The following is a 25,462-nucleotide window of genomic DNA, read 5'->3' on the forward strand; positions in this document are numbered from 1 at the left end:
GAGACAAAACTTTTGAGCACTACCATTTTTTGAAATTCAAAAAATCGATTTTCATTGGCACCCTTGCGTAGTATCAATTCAGTATTTTTCAATCACGTAGGCTGTGATACAGTATTACCTCTACCCATGAATAAGTTTTTACGCTCCCACCGATATCAGGTAAGACAGCACAGCACAAATGTTGGACTATTCGATTCCAAATCAGAATCGCCAGCCTGTGTGGGGTCGTCCATAAATTACATGCTCATTCATGAGGAGAGGGAGGGTCTGGCCAATGATCACGGTCCATACGAATTTTATAAATTTGTGTATGGACAAATGACCACGAGGATGGAGGGGGGTGGCCTGGAATCCCAAAAAACTGATCACGTGGTTAATGGACAGCCCCTGTCGGAATCAGATCACACAACGCATTTAGAAACATATTGTCGCGCGCCCACCAAATCGGAACGCGCGTGTGGGACACGCGACGTGTGACTCGTTCCCGACATAACTGTCATAATGACATGTGTGGCGCTGCATTATTACGAAGTTTATGAACACAGCGCACAATTCAAATATTAGTCGCGACGCTTGGAGATTGAGAAAAAACATATTTAAAAAAAATGTTGTCCTTATTTCTGTCGTATCCATAATATGCAATTATGCTTATTCGGCATGTCGAATGAAGGACACTTGTCGACTCGCTCCCATTGGATTAACATTAGTCGCCTCACATCACCCGAGGTGAGAACGACTCGTCTCGACTCGCACGCCGTGCAATTAAGCACAAATAACATGAAGAGAATGGGTTGTTCGGTTGATGCCTACCAAAACAGTACTGAGTTTCAGCATTGTTTTTTTCAGTAGGAAAAGTAGGCCGTTTTGTTGATCAACTTCTCAATGAAAAGTTGATTGATTTGCAACGGAATTGCAAAAATATTGTTTTGTTATTGTTATTGTTACATTTATTCATTTAAACAAAATATTTCTGTTTTCTTTACTCTGTAGTTTCTCTTATTCACAAATATATTTCAAATAAACACATTGTTTTACCGAAAAATTATGAAAACTGATTGAAAATAGGTACACATGCCAAAAATGTGTTGAAACATTATTATGATACAAGATGTTCGCTGGGCAGCAATCTTCCAAAATTGCATTCGATTGGTAAAAGTTAGTGAAAAATCTAATTGATGCCTTTTAGTTAAGTCAACAAATTCATTTCGTATTTAGCGACTAGTCTCAGATAGAAGAACCTTGTCTATTTACATTAACATTGTCCTACTACGACAGAAGAGGAGACGAAACCGAAATTCGGATGTGTTGATTTGTTTCCGAATCTTGACATAAAGTAATGAAATAGTTTTCTTTTTATATGTGTCCAAAGTCACGCAAACTGACAGTACCGAGCAGTGTCATTAACATGAAGGGATCAATAACTTCAAGGTTTGAACATTGTGTAGATTTAAATGTAATAAAATATATGATTTTTGGTATACCGCAATAATAGGATAAAGGAAGAACTTTAGAATTCGTCAAAAAAAAAATGTATGTTCGATTTTAGGAGGATAGTTTTAACACTTTACATTGCAAAATACTAGAATATGTAGGTTTTTTACACCGAAATACGATTTAAATTTCAACACCGCGCTTAAGTCCTCCACAATAGGACGGATACCCTACCAGCCAATAGAGTCAACAAAATACAGTCGAAAGCATTCCTCACTGTTTGGTTTTATATATCGTAGTAGCAACGTACCAATACCAATTTATTTGAATTTATATCACCACATGTAGAATCACAGTTTCATACAAACGAAGAATTGTAAACATTGCTTGTTTTTTGCAACCAAAGCGATGACCTAAGCACGTGAAATATGTTGGTGTGGGTCCAATGTTACGATATGACCGACGATACAAATTTACTACCACAGCATTTTGATCCAACATGTACGCATGGGGCACAATTTGAAAGTGTATGGCGTGAAGCGCGCACCGCGTTAGTGTTAAGGATTACCATATGTGTATGGCGCAGAGCGAAGTTAGCGTCAGACTGGTTGACTTAGTCGAGCTATTTAGTGTCATATTATCGCTTTAGTAAGGCGGATAGGGCTCCGCAGTGTGGATTGGTTAAATTCAACCTAGTGAAATAGTAAGAACAGTTTCGGTGGAAAGATATTTAATTTTGTTTGTGATTTTTTTACGCCTCAATACACATCGAATGTTAATCAATCGTGAGCGATGCTAAGAGTTGATAAACGTACGTCCGCGAAAGTAGTATTGCATATCTGGTTAAACGATCGCTGTATGTGCCTGTTTGTTTTCGAGTTTCTCTGTCCATAAACAAAAAATTGGCACAAGCGACGTAATATCGCATTCCCGAGCAATCACTGATATCTAATTGAAATGAGCCGAGCAAATCATTCGGTACGATGACGTCTTAAACTTCCTGATCCGATGGTCAACAGATGCTGAAATAAATTCCTCGAATCGAATGCCAAGAGAATGAATAATCGTAGTTCGTGTACTACCTTAGAATCGAAAATAATCATCTGCTAAGCGTGTTTAAACCTTATGCTTGTTTTGCCTCGCGATGCTTGCGGCGGTTATGTCAACTTTTAAAATATGAACAGATTTGTGAAATCACTCTCTGGCAACGAGAAACACAGAACATGAACCTTGATGTGGACATTTTTTTTCCTCAATCAAACCTATTTGTTATTGTGTACTCAGAAGCTTCATATCTCGAAAACGAAACTGATGTGACTGATGTGTATCGAGTGTATATTTCGACGATGTCTTCGAGGCTGGTGGTGTTTATTCGTAATCTGGAAACGTAGCGTCATGAGTGATACTTATAGATATATATTACATCCGTTTTATCGTGAACAATAGAATAATGACTACTGTGGAAATGGAGATTTATGGCATATAAATTAGGTTTTCTTCATTTCGGTTCAGTTATTTTTATTCAGCAACGGTAGCAAAACATGAAAAGTAAATCTCAAACGAAGCATTCACGTAGTGCATCGTAAGCTCGTATATGTATATCATTTGTCGACGTAAACAGCTCACCAAGCACAACGTCCCTATCCATATGATACAATTGTTTAACTCATCAAGTCTCAGAGTAGAGCAGCAACTGCTTGAGCGTTCCATTCGTAGGGTATGCCATAGCTTCGTCACCCAACACCTTTAGTAAGTGTGAAGTAATCATTTTCAATCTCGCGAAAAGACTGTAATCGTAAACTGTACTGCGATACTTGAAGGTTTATTAGTCTTGATCCATTCGAAATAAGTATTTCATTGGTTGCGAAATTTTTGCCTGTTCAAAGCTTTTCTTTTTTAAATTGCGACGAATACGTGAGAAAGACTGATGATGTTTGTAATTGTGGCGGTATAATAACTAGGTTTCATATTTAAATTTATTTACATAAACATCTTGAAAATCGTATATCTATGGGTTACATCTACGATACAATAACGCGCTTCCCAGATTTACCAGCCTTGAAGACATGTGTAGCAAAAAAAAAAAATAACCCTTTCTACTGATCTAGTGAATCTGTATTCGAAGTATAATGCAAGATTTGGTATTCAAAGGTGAACAGAAAATGAACAAAGCTTCCGATCCCATCGATATATTTTCGGGTCGAAACCGTGAATGCAGTGAATGAACAGCAGTGACTGTCTGTAGAGTTGAAGGAATTCTCACCAAATGTGATCGTGATCGTCAATATAAGTTACTTCTACCGCGCAACATAAGGCCGAAGAAATGAAGTGGTTCATATTCATCTGTCTGCTGAAATTGCTGGTGCCGCTGATCGGAGCCACGACAGGTAATTAAGTGTCTTGTAAACACTTTTAGTTTCATTGACTGGAGTTCATTAAAGAATAAACAATGTATCGAGAGTTTTTCGAAAAGAAAAGATGCAGAACCTATTCATTGATGCATGTACCAAACTTAATTTCCCATGATGCTGTTTATTTTTTCGTCTTTAATAACAAATCATATTTTGGATTTCTGGGAAAACGTTTCATTCGATTCGAACTGGATGGATCATATACGTTGACTTAAAATAAAAAATAATCGTACAAATATTATTTTTTTTCATGGAATTAAAAAAAATAAAGACTGTCTTTCAAAATAAACAGTTCTATTGGGGTCCCAATTAGTTGAAGCGGTTAAAGGCGCGTATATCTCACGGTGTACACACTTAAATTATTTCACCCACCTCAGTAAAATTTTTCGCCGAGAACCCAACAGCTGAGAATTCGGTAATTTTCAACACCGAATCTCGGTACTTATTTTACCGAGATATCGGCAATCCGAATTTTTTGAGATGCGGTAAACGTTTACCGAAATCTTGGTAAAAGTTTTACCGAGAATCGTCAAATAATTACCGAGATATCAGCTGTTGGGTTCTCGGCGAAACCGTTTAAGTGTGTATAACGTTATCTAAATAAAAAAGTAAGTATAATTAGTTAGTTGTTTTCATTTGAGACGCTTTGACTGATTAAAAAAAGATATCCAGCGGTTTTTATTTCTGGAACAAATTGCAAGCAAATACCTATTTTTGGGTACCGTAATCCGGGGTAACATTGATCAGCAGGCTAACATTGATCGGAATGTCCCTCCTAATAAGAAGTTCGAATCATCATTTATCGATGGAATATTTTCAATGCATGCATGGTCTTTCTTGTTTACAGGGAGTCGATGTCGGTTATGGACCCTTTGCGTATTATGGACCCCCTGCATAAAACATAAAATTAACACTTAAAGCAACCTTATTCCTATGAAAATCCACCGGGGGAACATCGCTTGCATTGTTAGTCAGCAGTTTCAGGCAAAATATTTGGTTTGAGACGCATAAATACAGATATTGGAACAGTTTTGTAAATGAAACCACACAAGAGGGTGGGTCCATAATAGGCACGTCGGCAGCGAGCCGGATTAGGGTGATCAAAGTATTTTGGACAGACCGTTACGCGTATATAATTTGGACATTTACGGCAGAATCAATTGGAATTGAAATTGAAATTATATACGCGTAACGCTCTGTCAAAAATACATAAAATACCCTACATGGGAATCAAATGGAGGGTTCATAATAGGAAACGTCAGCTCTACAAATGCATATTTCGCTGGAAAAATCGAATGATTTTGTATGTTTCATAGGCGTACTATAAAGTAAAAACATTGAACTTGTTGTTAGACTCCACAAAACGTATATCCGGCTGAGATATCATTGCGGAAAAGCGTCGAGAATAAATTTCAGCTACTAAGGGGTCCATTACTAGCATTGAAACGCTATATTCATGAGCAAAAAAAAAACTTTTTGTTAAAATTAAAAAATTGCGTAAATTTTACAACTTTTTGAAACAACGATTTCCATGATTATGGATAACGCTACACAACATTCATAAATGAGTTCAGCAAATGATGTGAGTAAGAAAAATGTAGGTTTTTCTAAAAATGGCATCGCCAAAACCAATTCCGTTGTCAAAATTTTCATAGGTATTTTCAATATAGCAACATTGACGAATTACTATGTAGAATGTAGAATTTCCTCATGGAATTGCCTACCTGTAGGCGTATACCGCGGTTCAAGGTGTTTTTATTTTTTAAAAAACTTAAAAAGTATATGTTTTGTAAAAGTTTGGCCTTTATATTATTAAGTAACGACATTTCTAATAATACCGACCATTGTTTCATTGGGTGATCTATGTTACCCCATATCAGCTAAATCCCACAAAACATTTTTCTTAAACATGCTTAAATCTTTCAGATAACCATATAAAGTACATAGTCACGAGTGATGGGTGCTAGTACTTGTTTAAAAAAAATTAAAACTCGTAATGTTTGCATTTTTAATTTGAATTTTTAATAAATATTAAAACAAAAACTGATCAATGTTACCCCGGATTACGGTAGTTTTTTAAGTAAAAGTGCTTGAAAGAACCCTTATCGGAGAAGCATGATTTGTTCCAGTTGGGATGCCCCTACAGAAAAAATACTCTCATTTTCAAAGTTTCTGAAACATGCATCCTAATTGGATACATAATCACTAGTAAAATGAATGAAAAAAATCCAAATGAAAAATAAGATTAAATTGAGGTTTTCCATGTCCTTACCCTACGATATGAAGTGTTTCCTTTTTATAACAGTGCTATATAATGAAGCTACTTTTTCTGAATTTATTAAAAAAGGTAATATTACATTCCAATTCAGTAAGATAGAAGGGCCAAGATGGGTCACCCAAGAACAAGACCCACATATCTTCCCATACATAAATCGAAATGACCTTTTCTCTTCCTAAAACCTTTTTTACACTAATCACCTGTGATAATAAGGGAATGAAAAGTCATAAACTTTAATACCCGCCTTTTGACGAGCAGTTCCCAGAACGTATGCTTAAATTATATTCTTAAAATTCAGGGGTAAAATGGATCAACCTTTGTTAAATTCAGTTTTTCTCTGAACAAATCGCTACTCACCTAGCCTTTACATACAAATTGATTAAAAAAACAACTTGACAAAAAGAAGATTTATTTTTAGACCCGTAGACTTTTTATAATGATGACGACATATCCTTTTGAAAATACTTTTGTTTTATTAAAAAAATCCTGAGAACCGTAATCCGGGGTAACATTGATTTTTTGAATATTTCTTAAGTATTCCGTTTCCAAATGCAAATGTTGCAAATTTTGTATTTTTAAAACAAGTACTGCCACCCATAGCTCGTGACTACATATTGAATTTTGCTTTTTGAAAGAATTAAGGATGTTTAAAAAAATGTTTTAAGCGATTTTTTGATTTAGCTGATATGGGGTAACATTGATCACCTATGTAAACAACGTTCGGTAATATTGAAAATGACGTTACCTACTTAAACCATGGCCCCCGAAGCCGAATATGAAGGCCAAACGCTTACAAATCATTTACTTTTTGAATTATTTTAAAATTAAAAACACCTCGAACCACGGAATACGCCTAAAGGTAAGCAATTTCCTAAGGGATTTCTATGTTCTCAAAAGTAATTCGTTAATGTTGCCTAATTGAGAATATTTATGAAAGTTTTGACAACGGATTCGTTTTCAGCGATGCCATTTTTAGTAAGAACCGCATTTTCCTTGCTCATATCGTTTGCGGAAACGAAGGTGAGACATGAATCTTCGGTAGTGTCATCCTTACCCATTGAAATGATTGTTTCGAAAAGTTGACAAATTTACGCGTAAGGTAAACGCAATTTTCGCAAAAATGTTCACTTTCAATAGCCCATGAATATAAGTAAAGGAAGCACCCTTCATGATTTGGAAATATTTCATCAATAAATGATGATACGAACTTTTTACATGATGAGTCATTCCGATCAATGTTACCCCGCTGATCAATGATACCCCGGATCACGGAACTTACATAATAATTTGTAGCTTCCAAACTTGGCAGAAAATAAAACATTGTAAAAATATTACACAAATGGCTTCAAAAACTAGGTGACCTAACTTACCCCTTTTCCAATTGTAGGTCGATTGTACTGCCGTTATAAGTATAATTGTCCCATGTTCCAAAATATGCTATCGAGAAAAACGCGTTTAATGATTTTAACACATTTAGGCCTCGTATTGACCAGGTGTGTGACAAATTAAATTAAAATCTTTACAACAGTATAAAGAATAGCGTGTTCATTAGAGTCAAGAGTTTGTATAATGGGAAAAAAAGTAAATTTAGCTACGAAATGCAAAGTGGTACTGATATGCCTAGAAATACGTTTTTTTTTCTGAATTTCTACGCATAACAGTCCCACTGATAGTAGTGACTATATATGCTAAGCATACTGCTGTAGATGACCGGTCTTACGTATATATTGTACCGAATGTAGAGGACGTATATCCTCAAGACTTTTACGTTATGTGTGATAATGTGAAAATGTATGAGTTAGTGAAAGAAAGAGTGGATGAGTAAGTTAGCTAGTTTAATAAATGAAAGAAATGTAATAAATTCCTATACAGACACTTTGAGTTGCAGGCTTGACAGAAACTCATCTGAGAATTCAAGGTTATTCTGCGGAGTAAAAATTTACCTTAAAATTCACTTCACAAATCTTCACACGATTAGACATTTGACATTTCTTTGGACTTGGTTTGCAACATCATGATATTTGATACATTGCAAATTAAGTTTTACAACCGTCAACAAATTTGCCACTTGCCACGGTGAATTTGTAATCGATGACCGCGGAAAATTGAAAATTTCAATCAAATTTGACGTCAGGCTCGCATGGATGATGAATGCATCCAGATAATACAAACACAAAAACAGGTTGTGTTACACATGGGATGTTAAGCCAACGTAAGAAGATATTCAAAACGATTTTCCCAAACAACAGTTAATTAAAAACTACGTACTGAGTATTTGCTTCGAAATCAGCGCTGCGAATTGTATAGTGTTACAGTTATGCGTAGAAATACAGTAGTGGAAATTCAACAATGAGACAAATTGACTTGGCTTGCTTTGGTAAGTGTTTTCTAAAACTAGACGTAAAAATAAACTGTTAGCGTTAGCGTTAGCGTTAGCGTAGTTACGGTATACTTCGTAGATTGGATACTAACAATACTCATGTTCGTTTTTAATTATCTCATCCAGACTGCTTTCAGAAACAAGGTTGGGGAGTAAACCTTGATTCAATCTTAAATAAGACAACTAAAAGCATGAATATCGCTATTCCCGGCCACGCCCATCTTTACCGTAACTTGGAATTGGGGGAGGAAATGTTGATGTAGCACTTACTTAGCGAGAGGCCACCGACTCAGCGACACCCTCATAAGTGCTACGGAGGTGGAGGTTGGGAGGGGTAAAAGGTCATAGGATTCGCCTGAAAAGCTAGCGATCGACACAAGGCATTGTTGTTTAAGGTTTTGAAATTTAATCTTCTGAATGCCGGCAATCAAAAGATGGAATATTTTTTATTTATTTTTATGTTTAAAAGTGTTTTGCGAAACTTTCAACTACAACCCAATCACCGATAAAATGATTTATGCAAGATCATCCGCTCATTATCAAACAAAGAGCGAAACCGATCCCTCCAGGGTCATAGGATCAAAAAAAAAAATGCATAAAACACCAAAAAATACTTTATCCAAAAGTGAACAATCGGAACAAACTTACCAAATCTTCTAATCCGATTTCGGGCATTGTCTGCTTCCAGCACGCTTTTTGTGAGACGTGAGACCATTCCAGATACAGAACGGTTTTAAAATCTCCAAGAACACTTTCCAACTTGCACTCCAAAGAAATTACATACTTTGATGTCGAAACTTCACCATAAACTTAAAAGGAATTAAATTAAAAGGAATAAAAAAATGTTTTAAACACGACCGAGGTAAAGGTTTTGTATGTTTCTTTTTTTTTCAAAGCAAAAACTATCTCTTTTTCGTCATTGCATAAATTTAAAAAAAAAAATCGTTCTAACTACGAGCAAAGAGATATCCTAAACAAAATTGAAAAACAAAAATTAATCTTTTTCGTGCTAATGCTACTACCGTATATTGTCGCGTGGAACGAACGCGCCGATTGAAAAAGGGTGCAAAAAAAAACACCAAAAAATACTTTATCCAAAAGTGAACCATCGGAACAAACTTACCAAATCTTCTAATCCGATTTCGGGCATTGTCTGCTTCCAGCACGCTTTTTGTGAGACGTGAGACCATTCCAGATACAGAACGGTTTTAAAATCTCCAAGAACACTTTCCAACTTGCACTCCAAAGAAATTACATACTTTGATGTCGAAACTTCACCATAAACTTAAAAGATTTCATCAAAATCACAATAAAACACCGAAATTTTAAAATAACTAGCACCGCACTTTTTTCTTAACACCCGGTGGCAACCGTCTGAGTACCCTCTCGGTACATAAGTGAATGATTCAAATCAGCACTAATTTTCCGTCTGCACTGCACTGAGCACTTCAAATGAGCTTTCAAGAAAATAAAAGATTTTTTTTTTGTTATAGAAATAGCGAAGAAAATCAATATTTTAGAGACAAATTGACAGTGGCAAAATTTTTCTAGACGTAAAAATAAACTGTTTGATGACAAAAAGTCAAAATGCACAAAAAGTAACATGGGACAATTATGCGTATAATGGCAGTGTATGTAATGTATCGCTTAAGGAACGATTATCCATTATTATTTTTGCAAATAAAAAACGTACCGTAATCCGGGGAAACATTGATCATTTTTTTGAATATTTCTTGAATATTTGGTTCGAAAATGCAATAGTTGCAAATTTTATATTTTTAAAACAAGTACTGGCACCCATAGCTCGTGACTATATACTTTATTTTGTTTTGTGAAAGGTTTAAGCATGTTAAAAAAAATGTTTTAAGTGATTTTTTGATTTAGCTAATATGGGGTAACATTGATCACCTATGTAAACAACGTTCGGTAATATTGAAAATGTCGTTACCTGCTAAAATCATAGCCCCTGAAGCCGAATATGAAGGCTAAATGCTAACAAGTCATTTACTTTTTGAGTTATTTTAAAATTAAAAACATCTCGAACCACCGATTACGCCTAAAGGTAGGCAAATTTCTAAGGGAAAGTAACATTCTTAACAGTAATTCGGTAATGTTGCCTAATTGAACATACTTATGAAAGTTTTGACAACGGAATCGTTTTCGGCGATGCCGTTTTTAGTAACAACCGCATTTTCCTTGCTCATATCATTTACAAAACTTATGTGAGACATGAATGTTTGGTAGTGTCATCCTTAATCATTGAAATCATTGTTTCGAAAAGTTGCCAAATTTACGCATAAGGTAAACGCAATTTTCTCAAAAATCTTCACTTTTATCAGCTGATGAATACAAGAAAGAGAAGCACCATTCATGATTTGGAAATGTTCCATCAATAAATGATAATGCGAACTTTTTATGAGATGGGTCATTCCGATCAATGTTACCCCGCTCATCAATGATACCCCGGATTACGGTAAGAATCAATAAAACTCACACGTATCCTTCTAGCAGCTACACGTTTGTCATCTAATTAAATTTCTCATGACACCAAAATAAATATAATTACGTTTTAAAATGTCAGTGCCCCATGACCCACGTTGCCCCTTCCTACACTACTAAGTGTGTTCCGCACTTTTTAGGATCCGGATGATCATAATGAACTAATTTGGAAGCATGCATCTGTGATGAGAAGGTGATAATTAAATTCTAACAAATTTGCACACTTCATTATTTTTCTACATTTTGGGAATTTTCTAAACAATGACTCATCAAAGTTGCGTCGAATGGTGACTAAAGTATGCACCTAAAGTATCCTATTGCATGGATATTTGAGTCACTCGAAAACCAAAGCAAAAATGTTTTCAATGGAGATCTGAGATCACTGTGACGGTTTTTGAATTTTTGAAGACATTTTTTCATGTGCCTTTTGAAGTGCTCAAATTGTTGATTTTTGCGATATAATTAGTTCGGAGAAGTTTCTTGGTATATGGAAGCGGTGTAGTTAAGGTTCCAAATCCAGCTTCCGGCGTAAAGAAAAACGCAGACGACCCTTACAAATTATGAAAGTACAATATTTTCCCTTTTGGCAGGTGATAAAAACTTTCGTCTATAGGAGTCTTTCTTTAATGCGTTTTTACTTTCAAACAAATAAGTCTTATGAAACTGAAATCGACTGATAACTTATTTGTACAATTCTTGCTGAAACCAGACCGCTATCGGCACACCTCGTTAGAATTCCAATTTTATGTCACCTATTTGCTAGAGTATGCTTAAACCACAGACAAACAGACGTAACACTTAGAACAAATCTCGATCAAATTCATAGTCACGAGGACATGTACGCCCAATACTAAAATCAGTGTGTTTGGCCGACGCGCCAACAGATGGCGGTAGTGAGCAAACGTCAAACACGAACAAAACGATGCGAGCGCTGCGATTGGCGGATTGGCCACCTACCATATTTTTGAATCAACCGTTAAAAACGTAGTCGATGGACAACGATGGGAGTGTGACGTCTGTTTGTCTGTGCTTAAACTAAAGGCTGGTCTTTTTGGTTTTCTCAGATTCGTGGACCCCTCGTGCGCCAGCAAGCCATACAGTTTGCGAAAAATCCCCTTTTATAAATCTTACACGGGTAGAAATCAGAATCCAAAAACAAGATTATGACTCATGATATCATGATTCCAGCGTGTTTTCGTCTTATGAAAATACACCATGATTTGGACTCATGATATCATGAGTCAGATTGCCGTAACGCAAAACACGCGTTAGGTTTTTGTAGCTGATTGCTCGGAATCATGATTCAAATGCCAAAAATGCTGAGTCGCGCATCCGTTTATGATCGACAAAATAAAAAAAAATTAAAAATAGCAAGCATTGAGATTCGAGCCAAGAACCTTCCGATAGTGAGCCACGTACTCTACCACTCAACCGCTTCGTCATCTTGAATTGAGCGTGATCGATACGTATGAGATGAAGCAAAGTGCGCCGCTTAGTGTTTTCACACTGGATGTTACGCTTATGGGGAATCATGATTATGACTCCAGTAACCATGATTTGTGATCCTGATATCATGACCTAACCAATTTATGAATTTCATGATTTGTAAATCATGGTGTGGGGATCAGATTTTTATCCGTTTAGGCATTTCTCAACGCGATGTCTCATATTTCTTTTGCTAACTTAGTGTCATCGTATAAAAAAGCAAGGATATAGCTTTCATTTGAAGCTTAAAAAAATGGCGCCCATTTTAAATTTTGCCGTTATTTTGAAATTTGTTGGAAAATCGTTTTTCACCATTAGCGCACCGTTCGTTTTGAATTCTCAGCTCACCGTCAGAAAGCTGAGAAAAAGCTGAGTAGGATAAGCTACAAAAACTAGGTGATCAGTGGTATTTACCCTATTTACACGCCACTGAAGACGGCCTTACAGTTGAGGCCGAAATACGCGTATCTGCTAAAGGATACAAACTTTAGTGAAATTAACTGGAACCAAGCCTGCTTCTCAGCTAACAGAAATGAAACGAAACTTTTATTTTGTTTTAATTATGTTATAACCTATAGATTTGTTATCATTTCATTCACCAACTCAGAGTGATTCTAACAAAAATGAATCTAAATTATAATTTGTTACAATTTTTGATATAAATATGATACGATTTTGTTGTCATTCACTGGTCGGGTAATGTGTACTGCTAGCATAGTAGTTTATATTTCCCAACATATATTGCCAATATTTGTTTGTACTTTTTTTAAATATCGAATTCAAATGCAAAATTACCTTATTCATTATGAAACCCTTTCTCGATTTTTGGCTGCATTACGTATATTTGACTGAAGCTTTAAAAAAAATGCCATTTACCAGAATTGATTATCTACCCCCATTTAGTTTGGTACGATTGCCTACAAATCATTTAACAAAAAGTGTCTGTGCTCGTTATGTCTATCATTCCGTTTTAGTTCCTACATGGATCCATTCACGTGTATTCTTGTACGTACACCTTCGATTTCTACGTTCATTATCGTGTATCGTTATCTCGAAGTTATCAGTGAAGATGTACTCGCTCTTGAGACATGAAGTGATTTATATGTTAAATAGTCTCTATTCAATATTCCGAAACGTTGGACGACAGCGAGTTTACAGTCAAAATGTTCAAAGTAATTGTATTGATTTTCCTGCTGGTTAGGGTTAACATTTCGCAAGTCCAGGTGGAGAACATTAACTGCGCAAATGGTGCAAACGAAGGCGTATTCTTTCCGCATCCAGAATCTTGCCAGAGCTACCTGACGTGCTTTTTGGGGCAGCTGATTGAGGGACAATGTGGATATGGATTATTCTTCGATTTGGAGCGACAAATTTGTGAAGCTGAATCACGCGTCCGCTGTGTCATGCCTTCCAAGAGCGCAAAATAAGGTTGGGTATCATGTAATGAGTAATTGTTTTTCCATAGAATAATGTGAATTATTTTTTTGAATCCGTAGATTCCGTGGAGATGGTTATCTAATATTTAGCATGGAGTATGTTTTGATAAGAGCCTGTTTTTTTTTCAATTATATAAGTATAAACATTACCAGTTGTAAAATAAATAAGTGTTGCATATATTTCAATAGTTGTTTCAATTTCACCAGACACATCAATATAATCAAACATGTGGCTAAAATGAGCACTTCAACAGTTAACTGAGAGCATTCTTTGCCTAAATTGCCATTTCGCATTTGTATATCGTGTGGCAGGTACGATGATACTCTATGCCCAGGGAAGTCAAGGAAATTTCCATTATGAAAAGATCCTGGACTAACCGGGAATCGAACCCAGACACCTTCAGCATGGCTTTGCTTTGTAGCCGCGGACTCTATCCACTCGGCTAAGGAAGATCCCTAAATAAGTTAGTTGAACAATACTTATCCAAATAATTGAAATACAAATGCAGAAAATGGTGACCGTGGTCAGTTTAATCATTTTGAATTATACTGCAACCCACCACCAAAACCTGAAAATTACGCTTGAGAATAGGTGGCAAGAAGTCCAACACGGTTCTGCATAATAATGCATTTTGGAATTCCATGCATTCGGTCATCACTCTTCCATTTAGCATAGGCTGCGAATCTGTTACGTCGAGCGTTTCTGGGTCCAAGCTTAGCAAAATCAGTCTTCTGTCGTGTAGCTCTCACATGCTGTCGGTCGTAGCTAAATTACACTTACTTCTTGGTGGTGATTCAAAAGAGGAATGACATTAAAGGAAGTTGGGAAACCCATCACACTTCTCAATGGCAGTGTCGGTGTGGGGTCATTAAAATTCAGAATACTAATGAACTTTGGGGATTTTGTTTTTTCTTGTTTCCATTGTACGGATGTTTTAATGATTTTCCGGATGTTGTAAACATCTAGGATACTTTTGTTATTTAAAGGTTTGTGAATAGGCTAAATAATATTTTCTGCGTATCTGATACCAATCATTTGATTTGAAAATTAATTATTGCAAATTATATTAAATACTTATAAGTGTTCGCCATAGTACCCGTACCCGTTTTACGACACAAATGAGCAAAAAACGTTCAATATTCGTCGAATCGCTTTAAAATGATACAGAAACATTATAAGAAACCCCGAAATTTGCTCAAAAATAATAAAATTAAACGACACGTGACCTTTAATTGCCAAATATTATACGCAAAAATCGCGTGCCTCATCTTCTCTAAATCTTGTTACCTGGTTATAATCATCTGCTATACAACGGACTCATATTAAAACAAAATCTCAAAAATACTCCACACTGAACTACGAACACTTACAAGACATTTTTTGCAAAAAAAAGTCCACTGTACGCCGGCTGAAAGTCTTGAGAATCTATCTATATATCTTCTATCTATCTATCTATACAAATAAAAATGGAATGCTGTTTGTATGTCACGAAATGGCTTGAGAACGGGCTGATGAACTCACGTGTTTTTTTCACCGTTGCATTAATAAAAGGTTTTGATATGTTTGTGGGAAGGAAAAGTCCAGGAAAATCTCCGGAATTATTAAAAACGTGAGAAAACTAATCTGTCACTTTTCATGTGACTTTTTCATAGCGTCTTTAAAAAGCCTACTTGGTGGCAAGCCAAGGTTTGCCGGGAACAGTATACTGCCCATAACTGCATATTTGTAACATTCGACAAAAGAAGGCATTGAGTAAATGGAATACCAAATGAGAATTTTATGTCAGTATGGGACGAAACTAAAACTTCTAAAAATTACCAAGAATTCAAAAGTGCTTATTTGAGGCTGAAATTTTGTACAACTTCTATAGCATACTGGGTGAATAGTCAGATTTGAGAAGAATAGTCAGAAAATAATTCTGATAGAAATTTCATCGCTATTTCATTACGGGACTCGTGTATAATCTCAATGTGACTGTTATGCGGTTACAATTGCCAATGTGACAAAACAACTTGGTATTTTTTTCGGATTTTCTAGAACAAACTCACAGATTTCAGTGAGTTGATCGAAAGTATTTATCATTTGATGGATCTCCCCGGTATTAACTCGAAATTGTCAAAAAATGTCGAATGTGACAAATATGCAGTTATGGGCAGTACACCTTGCAGTTGCTCAAAATTTTCGTCTCTGATCAAAATCTGCAAACTTTCAGTTTACAAATCCTACAAGCTGAGCAGTGCATCCCTCAAATGGTCCATCATAGTTAAGGAGAATTACAACTAGTTCAAACCCGGCTTGGGAACTGTGACCACTATTTACCACAGTTCATCGATTCTGCCAATCAACCAAAACACAAAGCAGCAGCAGCATCAATACCAAGGTTGAGAAAAATTCTGAAATTCATTCTACAGTACCCAAGCAAAGCGAATCACAGTCAGCGAAGCCAGTGAAACTCACGCCCATCGCTATTGTAGGCAAACAGCCTTGAAAATAGCAAAACACCCGTTGCTAAAGGCAACCCAAAATTACTGTAGAAAAATGTTCTATTTCCCGCATTTAGAGCCTTCAATGACACTAACGATTTAGGAAATTCATGCACCCAACATAGGCTACTTGAAGAGATTCACATTTTTGAACTACTGTACTGAGTTTCTCGAAATTCAAGCCTACTACTATTACCAGTCCCAGCACTGATCAATACCATCAGGCGTTGCGCTGCAGACGGTTCACACACTGCTTGAATGTTTTTTCTCTCCACTCCACTATGATCGTTTTCGGGCAGCCATCTCGAGGTGAATGATTGAAAAATATGTTAAATAATTCAATCGCTAATATTTCGCTTGTGTTTTCAACTAATTAAAAACTGTTAGCGCTAATAGCAAGAGCACAATCATTCCGTTGCGATACATATAAACAAGTTCAATTTCATGCTCCCTTTATCGAACAAAAATGCAAAACCCCAAAAACCGGAAAAGTCGTGTCACCACTGTTCTCGAGTCATTTCGCATTCGGGTTTGCAGAAACGTTGGGAAGAACAAGATTACAGTTTTTAAAAGCCGTGACATTTTTTTGTTTTGAACGGTCATGGTTTGCTTTGGATTTTGATGGTCGTGTAGAAAAATGTGAATGTCGAGGTGGTAAATGTTTGCTACAGTACAGTAGCGCAACCAGGATTTGGCTCTAGGGGGGTTTTGTGAACTTGAAGATAATGTGTTTTTGAGAAAGTGAAACGGGTATGAAAAATTTCGGGCTGAAAAAATAAAAAATATTGTTTGATTAACATTGAAGAAAAAACTTTGTTTCAAACTTAAGCTTTTCTCGTCAACCCTAGCCATAAATTTTTATATAAATTTACAACGCTGCTCAAAGGAAATCTTTTATGCCTGGTAAAATTTTCCTTCCAAAAGTTTTCCAAAATATGGAAAATTTTCAGGTTTCAAAGAACATTTCATTCGTTACTAACATTGCTTTAGATTCTGCTTTTTAATATGAATGGCGAAACGGAATCTGATATCGTTCAAATTTTCTTTTTTCGTCGATGGTTCGAAAGTTTATCCAAGCTACATTTGGATGCACGCACATACATGATAACGTTCAACCAATCTTCGTCTGTTCTGTTCCTTACATATGTTTTCAAGTTTCTCAACGAACAGCGCATCAGCGATCTTTCAGCGCAAGTAACAGTAAAAATCATTGTGATTTTCATTAGCAGTGTGTTGAAGGCAAATCAGCATTGCAGATTTCGAAGCATTTGCTGATTGTAGATGAAAATTTGTGCCACGGAACCAAAATCTCCCTTAATATTTCCAAGAATTGCTATTTGTTACTATTAAAAATTGATTTTCCGGAAATTCATCTGCTCTCTGGAGGTCATAAAATTTGGCTAAATGCTGATCCAACTGAAATATTTTTCAAAATATTGTATCTTGAACCAATCAGCTTTTCAAACGGTCTCGATATACATACATATCTGCATGTTTGTTTGACAAAATTCTGTTGAAAATCCTGTAGCTTATTTATCAGAAAAAGCGAGCAAATTACGTTATTTCAAATTCTTCGAAGGTCTTCAAACCAGTGCTGAGAATGGTAATAGTAGTAGGCTTGAATTTTCGCGAAAATCACGTGGCTCTCCCAGTACAGTAGTTCAAAAACGTGAATCTCATCAAGTAGCCTATGTTGGGAGCGCGAGTTTTCTAAATCATGTGTGTTATTGAAGGCTCAAAATGCGGGAAATGCAGCGGGAAATAGAACATTTTTCTACAGTAATTCTAGGTTGCCCTTAGCAACGGGTGTTTTGCTATTTTCAAGGCTTTTTGCCTACAGCAGCGATGGGCGTGAGTTTCACTGGCTTCGATGACTGTGATTGGCTTTGCTTGGCTACTGTAGAGTAAATTTCAAGATTTTTCCCAACCCTGCTTCAAACTAGCATTCCTCAACTTAGAACAAAGTAATTGTTAAAACAACTTACTGCTCTGGTGTTTGTGGATTTTAGTGTTGAATTTCAAAAATATATTTTATAATTTTTATTAAAAAAATCTGCTCTGGGCCCCCAAAACCCCCCCTTGGTTGCGCCACTGCTACAGTACATTTCCCATCCCTGGTTCAAACTAAGAAGATGGAGTGACCAATTTGCGCTGTAAAAGAAGCATCACACTAAATGACGGACTTGCATGCAACACCCATGTGCACTATGGGCCAGAGACGCTATTTCGAAGGACAAAATTGATAACTTGGTAACAACGCGACTCTATGACACTACCCCGAATACCGCTACCCCGAACGCCATTACCCCGAATGGGTCATTACCCCGAAAGCCACTACCCCGAACGCCATTACCCCGAATTGTTATGCATTATTGAGACTAATTCTAATCAGAAGGAGGCGAGATAATTTTACGATTCCTTATGAATATTAAACAAGTTCTCAGCAAATATTTTTACATACTAAGTTTCGTTTGGATTTGTCCTCTAAATTTCATGAGATCTCCAAAGCCACACTGCAATGCTCTTATGAACAGCCTATTTCGAAAAGAAGGGTGAATTTATTATGAAAAGGATAGCTATAATATGCTCAAAATTAGGGTGTAGTAATATCTGGTTTTGGACGCTGCCACTCACTTCCTTCACTCATTTTTTTTAGATGCCGATCTACTTGCATTAAGATCTTGTAAAAGATTTTGTTTCGTAAACGATGGTAATACTCACTCTGATATTATCACTGCAAGTGATGTTCTATGGAACCCGCTTAAGAACCAACCTGATAGAAAAACGACGCCATTTGATCGCCTCTAAGGTAAATACTTTTGTTGGTTTGTGGATCATTCAGCTGAATTTCTTTGAGGTAACCACAAAAAAATAGTTGTGGTTGATTCAAGATGATGGTAGAAAAGTTGTGAGCAGTTCCATAATCGACCTGACTGTTTTTATACAAAAAGATAAAAGAAGGGTTATTTTTGATAAGAAGTATAGCAGGATTGTCTTCAATTAATGCCTTGAGGATATCTTCCTTTAAAAAAAAATAGATGTTCCATATGAAAATACTAGCGTGACAAGCTCCCCAAGAAACCAAATAGCACTTTTATTCGTTCTGCGTACTAATATACTGCTATTAAAGAGCTGACATGCCCTATTCTAGCCGTATAATAGCCCTATAAGACCAAAAAGGTGGATTAGCGGGTAGTGGTTACTTGGGTCATCCAACGAAAACTTAGAAGAACAGCCTATTTAAGAAAGAATGGCAAATATCTGGTGAAATGCTTGCAGCTATGATATGAATAATTACTGTAACAATGTGATGCTATCACACAACCTATATTCGTAAATGTTTTTGTTAAAAACAAAATTGAAATATAAACATCACCAAGAAGCCTACACAGCTAAAAGTATGTTGTAAATTTCATGCACATATTTTAAGCATCAAAATAAACTGAAATGTCAACGACAACTCGCTTATTTTTCAATCGAATGCACTTTAAATTTACACGATTATGTAACATTCAAGCATCTTTAGGTGAAAATTAAACGTGATGCTGTAACAATAGATTAATTTGAAAAAAAAGTTCAGCAGTCAATAAAAGGCTTGTTCCATTAAAAGCCCATTCGCAAATTTCATGTGAAGGCGGCAAAAAAAAATATGAAAGGTTGCACTTCATACAAAAATTTTAAAATTTCCATATAAAAAGTGTTTGGGGGTGGTTGGCTTTGTCAAAAATGGCAATTTTTGGTGTTATGAAATTGGTGAATGACCCCTTGAACTACGAAAGTGCCCACTGAGCTGAGAAACATGCACCGCCTCAGAAAGAAAAAAAAAGAAGATATTTCGAAAGAATAGCAGACATACGAAAGACGGAAAAATATATGATGATTATTTACCGACGAATTTTACGCACCATTAATTACCATTAGAGACGCATACATCCAATAGTCAAATGATTTTTTTAACAGTATGGTTAAAATTTTTGCCCGCAAAGCAAGCTACTGGTCTATATCTCATACTATTCGGGGTAATGGCTCATTCGGGGTAGTGGCGTTCGGGGTTATGACCCATTCGGGGTAGTGGCTTCCGGGATAGTGACCCATTCGGGGTAGTGGCGTTCGGGGTAATTCTTCATTGCACCACGAATCGAATTTGACAATGATCAGGTAATTTTTACAGAAGTAAAGTTATATCTCTCTTGCCAATGTACAATCTGTCAATATGACCTGAGTATTGATAAAGTTGGTTATGTTTTTTGGTACATATTTTTTTAAATTAACAACTTTGCCGAACATTCCAAGCTAGTCTCTAGAACGTCGGAGTGAAAAGTTAGGTTGTGGCGCCACCTATACGGACGATTTTCGAGCTATCCGTTTATGTTAGTACATGGTCCTTGTTGTTACAAAAAAACTTTGCCGAAGAGACCAAATGCCGGAAATGTTCCGTTACCGAGTTGTTAATTTTGTCCCGATTGCGTCCCTGGCCCATAATGCATTGGCACAGTCAGAAAAAAAACCTATAGGTATATAAAACCTATAGGTATATATACCAATTTTTGTTTTACAGTATGGACGGGAATTAAACGCAAACCCCGTATAACAATACACCTATCGCCTGGCAACACTGAACATAAATGTCACGTATATTAGGGCAAAGACTGAATGAGTTTAGTAATTTTTGAAAATGTAAAAATGATGATCTCTTTGAATATACCCATATAAGAGATTTTCCATAAAATTAGCAAAATCCAGAAAAAAATCCAAAAGCTTTTGTGTACACTATGATCTTAATTAAATTAAATTGCATTACAATTACATCACCATAACGAAAGCAACCAAAAAAAAAAACTAATTAAATATATTTGGAATTGTTGTACCCTTCCTAACAGACCATTTCATTTCAACTGTGTCATTAAAGCAATGCTAATTCGGTCAACGGTTTTCTTTTTATTATTTTTTTTTGCAGAGAGAGCAAGATGTAAAGACGTAGCGTGTCCTGCACCTGAAACATGTCCCGACGATAGCTATTTGAAGCCTGTCACGAAGCATTATTCCAATCATTTTCACCACCATCTCAATAGTAATGTTAAGGATTCCACTCGAAGAAAGCGTGCTCTCGCTTATGGGGGACGACAAAGAGAAACGATAAAAATAATTCCTGGAGCTTATGATCATCACCATCGTAAACGTAGTATTACTGATGATGAAATGCTTCTTCTACACTGTTGTACACAATACGAATGCGTATGCAAGCCCAATTATTGCGACCAGGAATGTCCAGCAAACAAAATACCTGCAAATACAACCAATCCCACCGAGCAATTTGGAGTCCCTGGTAAATGTTGCGTTCCCTGCAAGGATAGCTATTGCATACATGATAGGAAGTATCACAAGCATGGCGATTGGTGGCTTGCTGATGAGTGTACCAACTGTAAATGTGAATACGGAAAAGTAAGTTGTCAGATGTCATCGTGTAAGACGCCAAATTGTCTTAAATACAAGCTAATTCCCGGAGAATGCTGTCCTGTTTGCGATGAAGATGGCATGAACTTTTGTGCAGACGTCCAGTTCTGCAATATCCACTGTAAATACGGTTATCAACGACAGGGCAATTGTGATCTCTGCCAATGCGCTAGACCACCAACGAACGAATCAGTACACACAACAGTGGCATATCCTGAAGTCAAATCAACTACCGTGAATTCTACTGATAGCATTGAAGACATTGAGGATATAGTTCGAAAAGGTCCACATCAAAACAACTCATACGATGAAATGTTAAATCCATTTTGGATTTATTTTATGGCGTGTATATGTCCTCTGGTATTCATTGTAGGAGGAATTATTGTGTGGTACTATCGTCAAAATAACGCAAAGTACGACGCTGTACAAGTATAGCATAATTGTTCCGACATCGTCTTTGGATTTACTGAGCACCGTAAAGATAGCTGGTGATGTATTTAACTATCATTTGACAAACATGTACACCGAACTTTTAACACTTTGAATCATTATACTTTGTGTTGTTATCCAAATAGCTATTGTTAACCAGATAATTCATTATTGAACCTTTTTAAACTTTTCAAAGTCTGAATAGCATGCAAAAGTCTTCCGTAATTAACGAACTGTACGAGGCTCCGAAATCTGACGGTGCACGTATACTTAAAATCTATGATTACGAAACCATACCCACGATTCAAATATAAAAAAGTTTAGTTTTGAAACGTTGTGATAAATTGTATATAAATTTGTGTTCCATGCTGTTACGACGGCTTTATTTTACAAATCGAATTTTACCAAATTTGATATACTATAAAGCTGAGTTTAGGCACTTTAGGTTTAAATTGTAGAGCATTTTTCACCGGCGTAAACTATTACAATAACGTTGAAATGTTAATGTTAGACTGTTTCTATGAAAAATATAAATTAAAATAAAATTTATTTAACGTAAATGATTTCCGATGAACAAATTTCGAACAAATAGTAGCATATATTGCTGTTGTTATAAAATTACGGCAGGTAGTTGTACGTCATCGATTTTTAATTTACTTCTGTTTTAGTACTATTATTTTATCCTCGAAGGAGTTGTATATGGAAATTGAAAGTATTATTTATTATATATTATTGTTGAAAATTTTTCTTGTTCTTAAGGTTAGTTATATGAGAGATCAAGACGGCTAAGCACGATGATGATATGGTGATACAAAATATGAAAAAGAAATAAAAATGCTTCCATAGAATTCAATATTCCTCAGCAAAACAGAATAAACCAGAACAAAAATAATCATAAAAGCTATTTTGATTCCGTTTTTGAAAACCAAATATCTCATCGTCACAACTTCTTTCTACAATGTTTCAACAACAACTAAAAAATGAATCAATAGTCTATTGCATCCGAATACTATTATCTGTAATAATAGCTGAATGTAATTTTTAATATTAAGTGAGTGATAAATAAATGAAATATCTCCTATTCGCCTCGCTTACATTATAAATCAAAAGACTTTTGAATAAAACTGCAAAAAATTACTGTGCAAACCTCTCAAATATGTATCATTAAATCAATTGTTCCAGCAACTATTTTGTAGCATCAAATATCAAAAGTAAACTTCCGAAGCTGTAAACGTTTAGAGTGTGTTTTATTTCAAAACTCTTGCTACAAATTTGGCATTAAATAAGAAGATGGCAGCATCTAATATCAGCTATAAATCATATCATTGAAACGATTTCCTTTTTATATCTGTGAATGGCCACAAAGCAAAAAATAAATGAAATGAGAATCGTAGCTCGAAGTTCCAATATTGTTATGGAACAAAAGTAAATGTACACTCAACATACATTGTGGCTATCAGTCATGACAGGATTTGAAAAGCACATCAATATCATGGAAAGTAAAATTTGCGTTGTTAATAAAAAAATGAAATAAATTAAAAACTGTGTCCTCTTTATTCGCTTGACATTTCCCCGCTGTGATGCTCAAAAAACTAGTCAAAACGGTATTTCAACTTTATTTTCCGATACCAATTCGTCAGGATGCAATCTAAGTGTTTCTTCCGTTTCGCGCTCTTTTCCGTACGTGACTGCATTTGGTGCATATTTTATAATTTCTGTGTGTTGTTCTTTTGCCCTGTGAACAATTTCGAATGCGTATGTTCATCTCCCTAAAATATTATCCGTCATAAAAACAGCTACTCTTTTATATATGTTGCACTTTTATGCAACGCGACCTTCCCCCCCTTTTGCTCCGACAGAAACAGCTTACGTACACAACATTTTAAATTGGTATTGTACGCTCAGTGCACGTACGAAGCGAGTTGTGCTGCAGCCAACGAAATCGTAATAGAATACATGTGTAGATATGTATATCTACTCGTTTGGTGCTGTGTGGCGTCTACTGAAATGCATAATTTACTGCTGTTTCCGCGTAGGAGCTTTTCCGTTGAACAAACGATGCTTTAAGTTATTAAACTTCAGCAGTCATGATAAAGTATGCTCCCAAACACATAGTTTTGATGCCGTTTATTTTGTTCAATTGAGACAAGGCTCGAGAGTGTTCGATAGGATATAATGTTTTATTCATTCATTCATTCAAACACTTATTGAATAATGACGTCTGTTCCACTTTGGTTTTATTCTCTATTTGGATCTGCTAATGTGAACAGTTTTATACCTACACATATCCTTATCATACGGCACCATGCTATTGTAGGACGGTTAAGTATCAAATTCCCTGAAGCGATGACAATGACGATTGTAATATTCTGTTACTTTGGCTCTTTTAGCAGAAAAATCTCAATGAAAGCGTGCACCTCAAGGACGTAGCCAGGACTTTCTTCAATGGAAGGTAGACGAGTTGGAACACGTTTTTCACCATTTGATGAAAAATAATAATAATACCATCCGCATTCTTTTTCAGCCCTAATGTTAATCTTTTGCATGGAACACAACAATACGAAGGAAGCAAACCATTTTTATTCTTTCACATTAGGCAAAGAGGAGCCCAAGCTGCGACTTATTTCAGTTTATTAACTAGATTCAAGGGGCTCAGTTCACGGTTTTGGATGGATTGTAAAAAAGTCGAAAGTGACTGGAGGCGAAATATTAATACGTCGTATCATTGAGAAAAAAAAATCCTCCAACAGTTGGCCCAGTAATAACTCCAGAAATTCTGAAAGCCTGTGTATAGTTTTTTTTTGGGAAATTCCTTCAAACTATTCGTCTGGATCGAATTTAGTACTACCATTTAATTCCACTAGAGTTTGTATCCTTTGACAGATACGCGTATTTCGACCTCAACTGTAAGGCCGTACGGTGTCTTCGACAGAGTTGTTCAGTAGCTCAAAGGCTATCTTTATTTGAGCCATTGGTTTCGATATTTTGCCACCAGATGGCGGTTGTGAGCATAATACTTTTGTTCTGTAGATAACTCATAATCCTGACCACTTAGAAGATGGCGTTAGTGAGCAATTTCCATCAAATTTTCTTGCTCATTCATGGTGCCCTTATTGGAAGTACACAAAGACAATTCCAATTCCAGGATAGCTTATTGAGCACAAAGAAAACAAGC

General features: G+C 36.0%; 1 protein-coding gene and 1 long non-coding RNA gene across 9 annotated transcripts in view; both read left to right on the forward strand.

Moving 5' to 3' along the window:
* Positions 1–24,832, forward strand: part of LOC5573215 (cysteine-rich motor neuron 1 protein) — a 55,335-nt gene extending 30,503 nt beyond the window's left edge. For 3 of the 8 annotated variants that reach the window (XM_021848605.1, XM_021848602.1, XM_021848603.1), the window contains exon 7: positions 21,362–23,813. In XM_021848605.1, coding sequence (XP_021704297.1) covers positions 21,362–21,385 — 24 coding nt within the window. In that variant the 3' untranslated portion in view covers positions 21,386–23,813. Of the gene's footprint in view, positions 1–2,002; positions 2,135–2,217; positions 2,243–3,539; positions 3,819–21,361; positions 24,609–24,677; positions 24,740–24,811 lie in introns of those variants that run through there. The other 5 variants (XR_002501105.1, XM_021848601.1, XM_021848598.1 and 2 more) reach the window with 5 other exon arrangements.
* Positions 13,532–14,106, forward strand: LOC5573209. The gene is made up of 2 exons (XR_002501106.1): positions 13,532–13,912; positions 13,981–14,106. It is a non-coding gene; the product is annotated as an uncharacterized LOC5573209 (long non-coding RNA).
* Positions 24,833–25,462: the final 630 nt, after the last annotated feature.

This window comes from Aedes aegypti, chromosome 3, assembly GCF_002204515.2.
Source record: "Aedes aegypti strain LVP_AGWG chromosome 3, AaegL5.0 Primary Assembly, whole genome shotgun sequence".
Classification (NCBI taxonomy): Eukaryota; Metazoa; Arthropoda; class Insecta; order Diptera; family Culicidae; genus Aedes; species Aedes aegypti.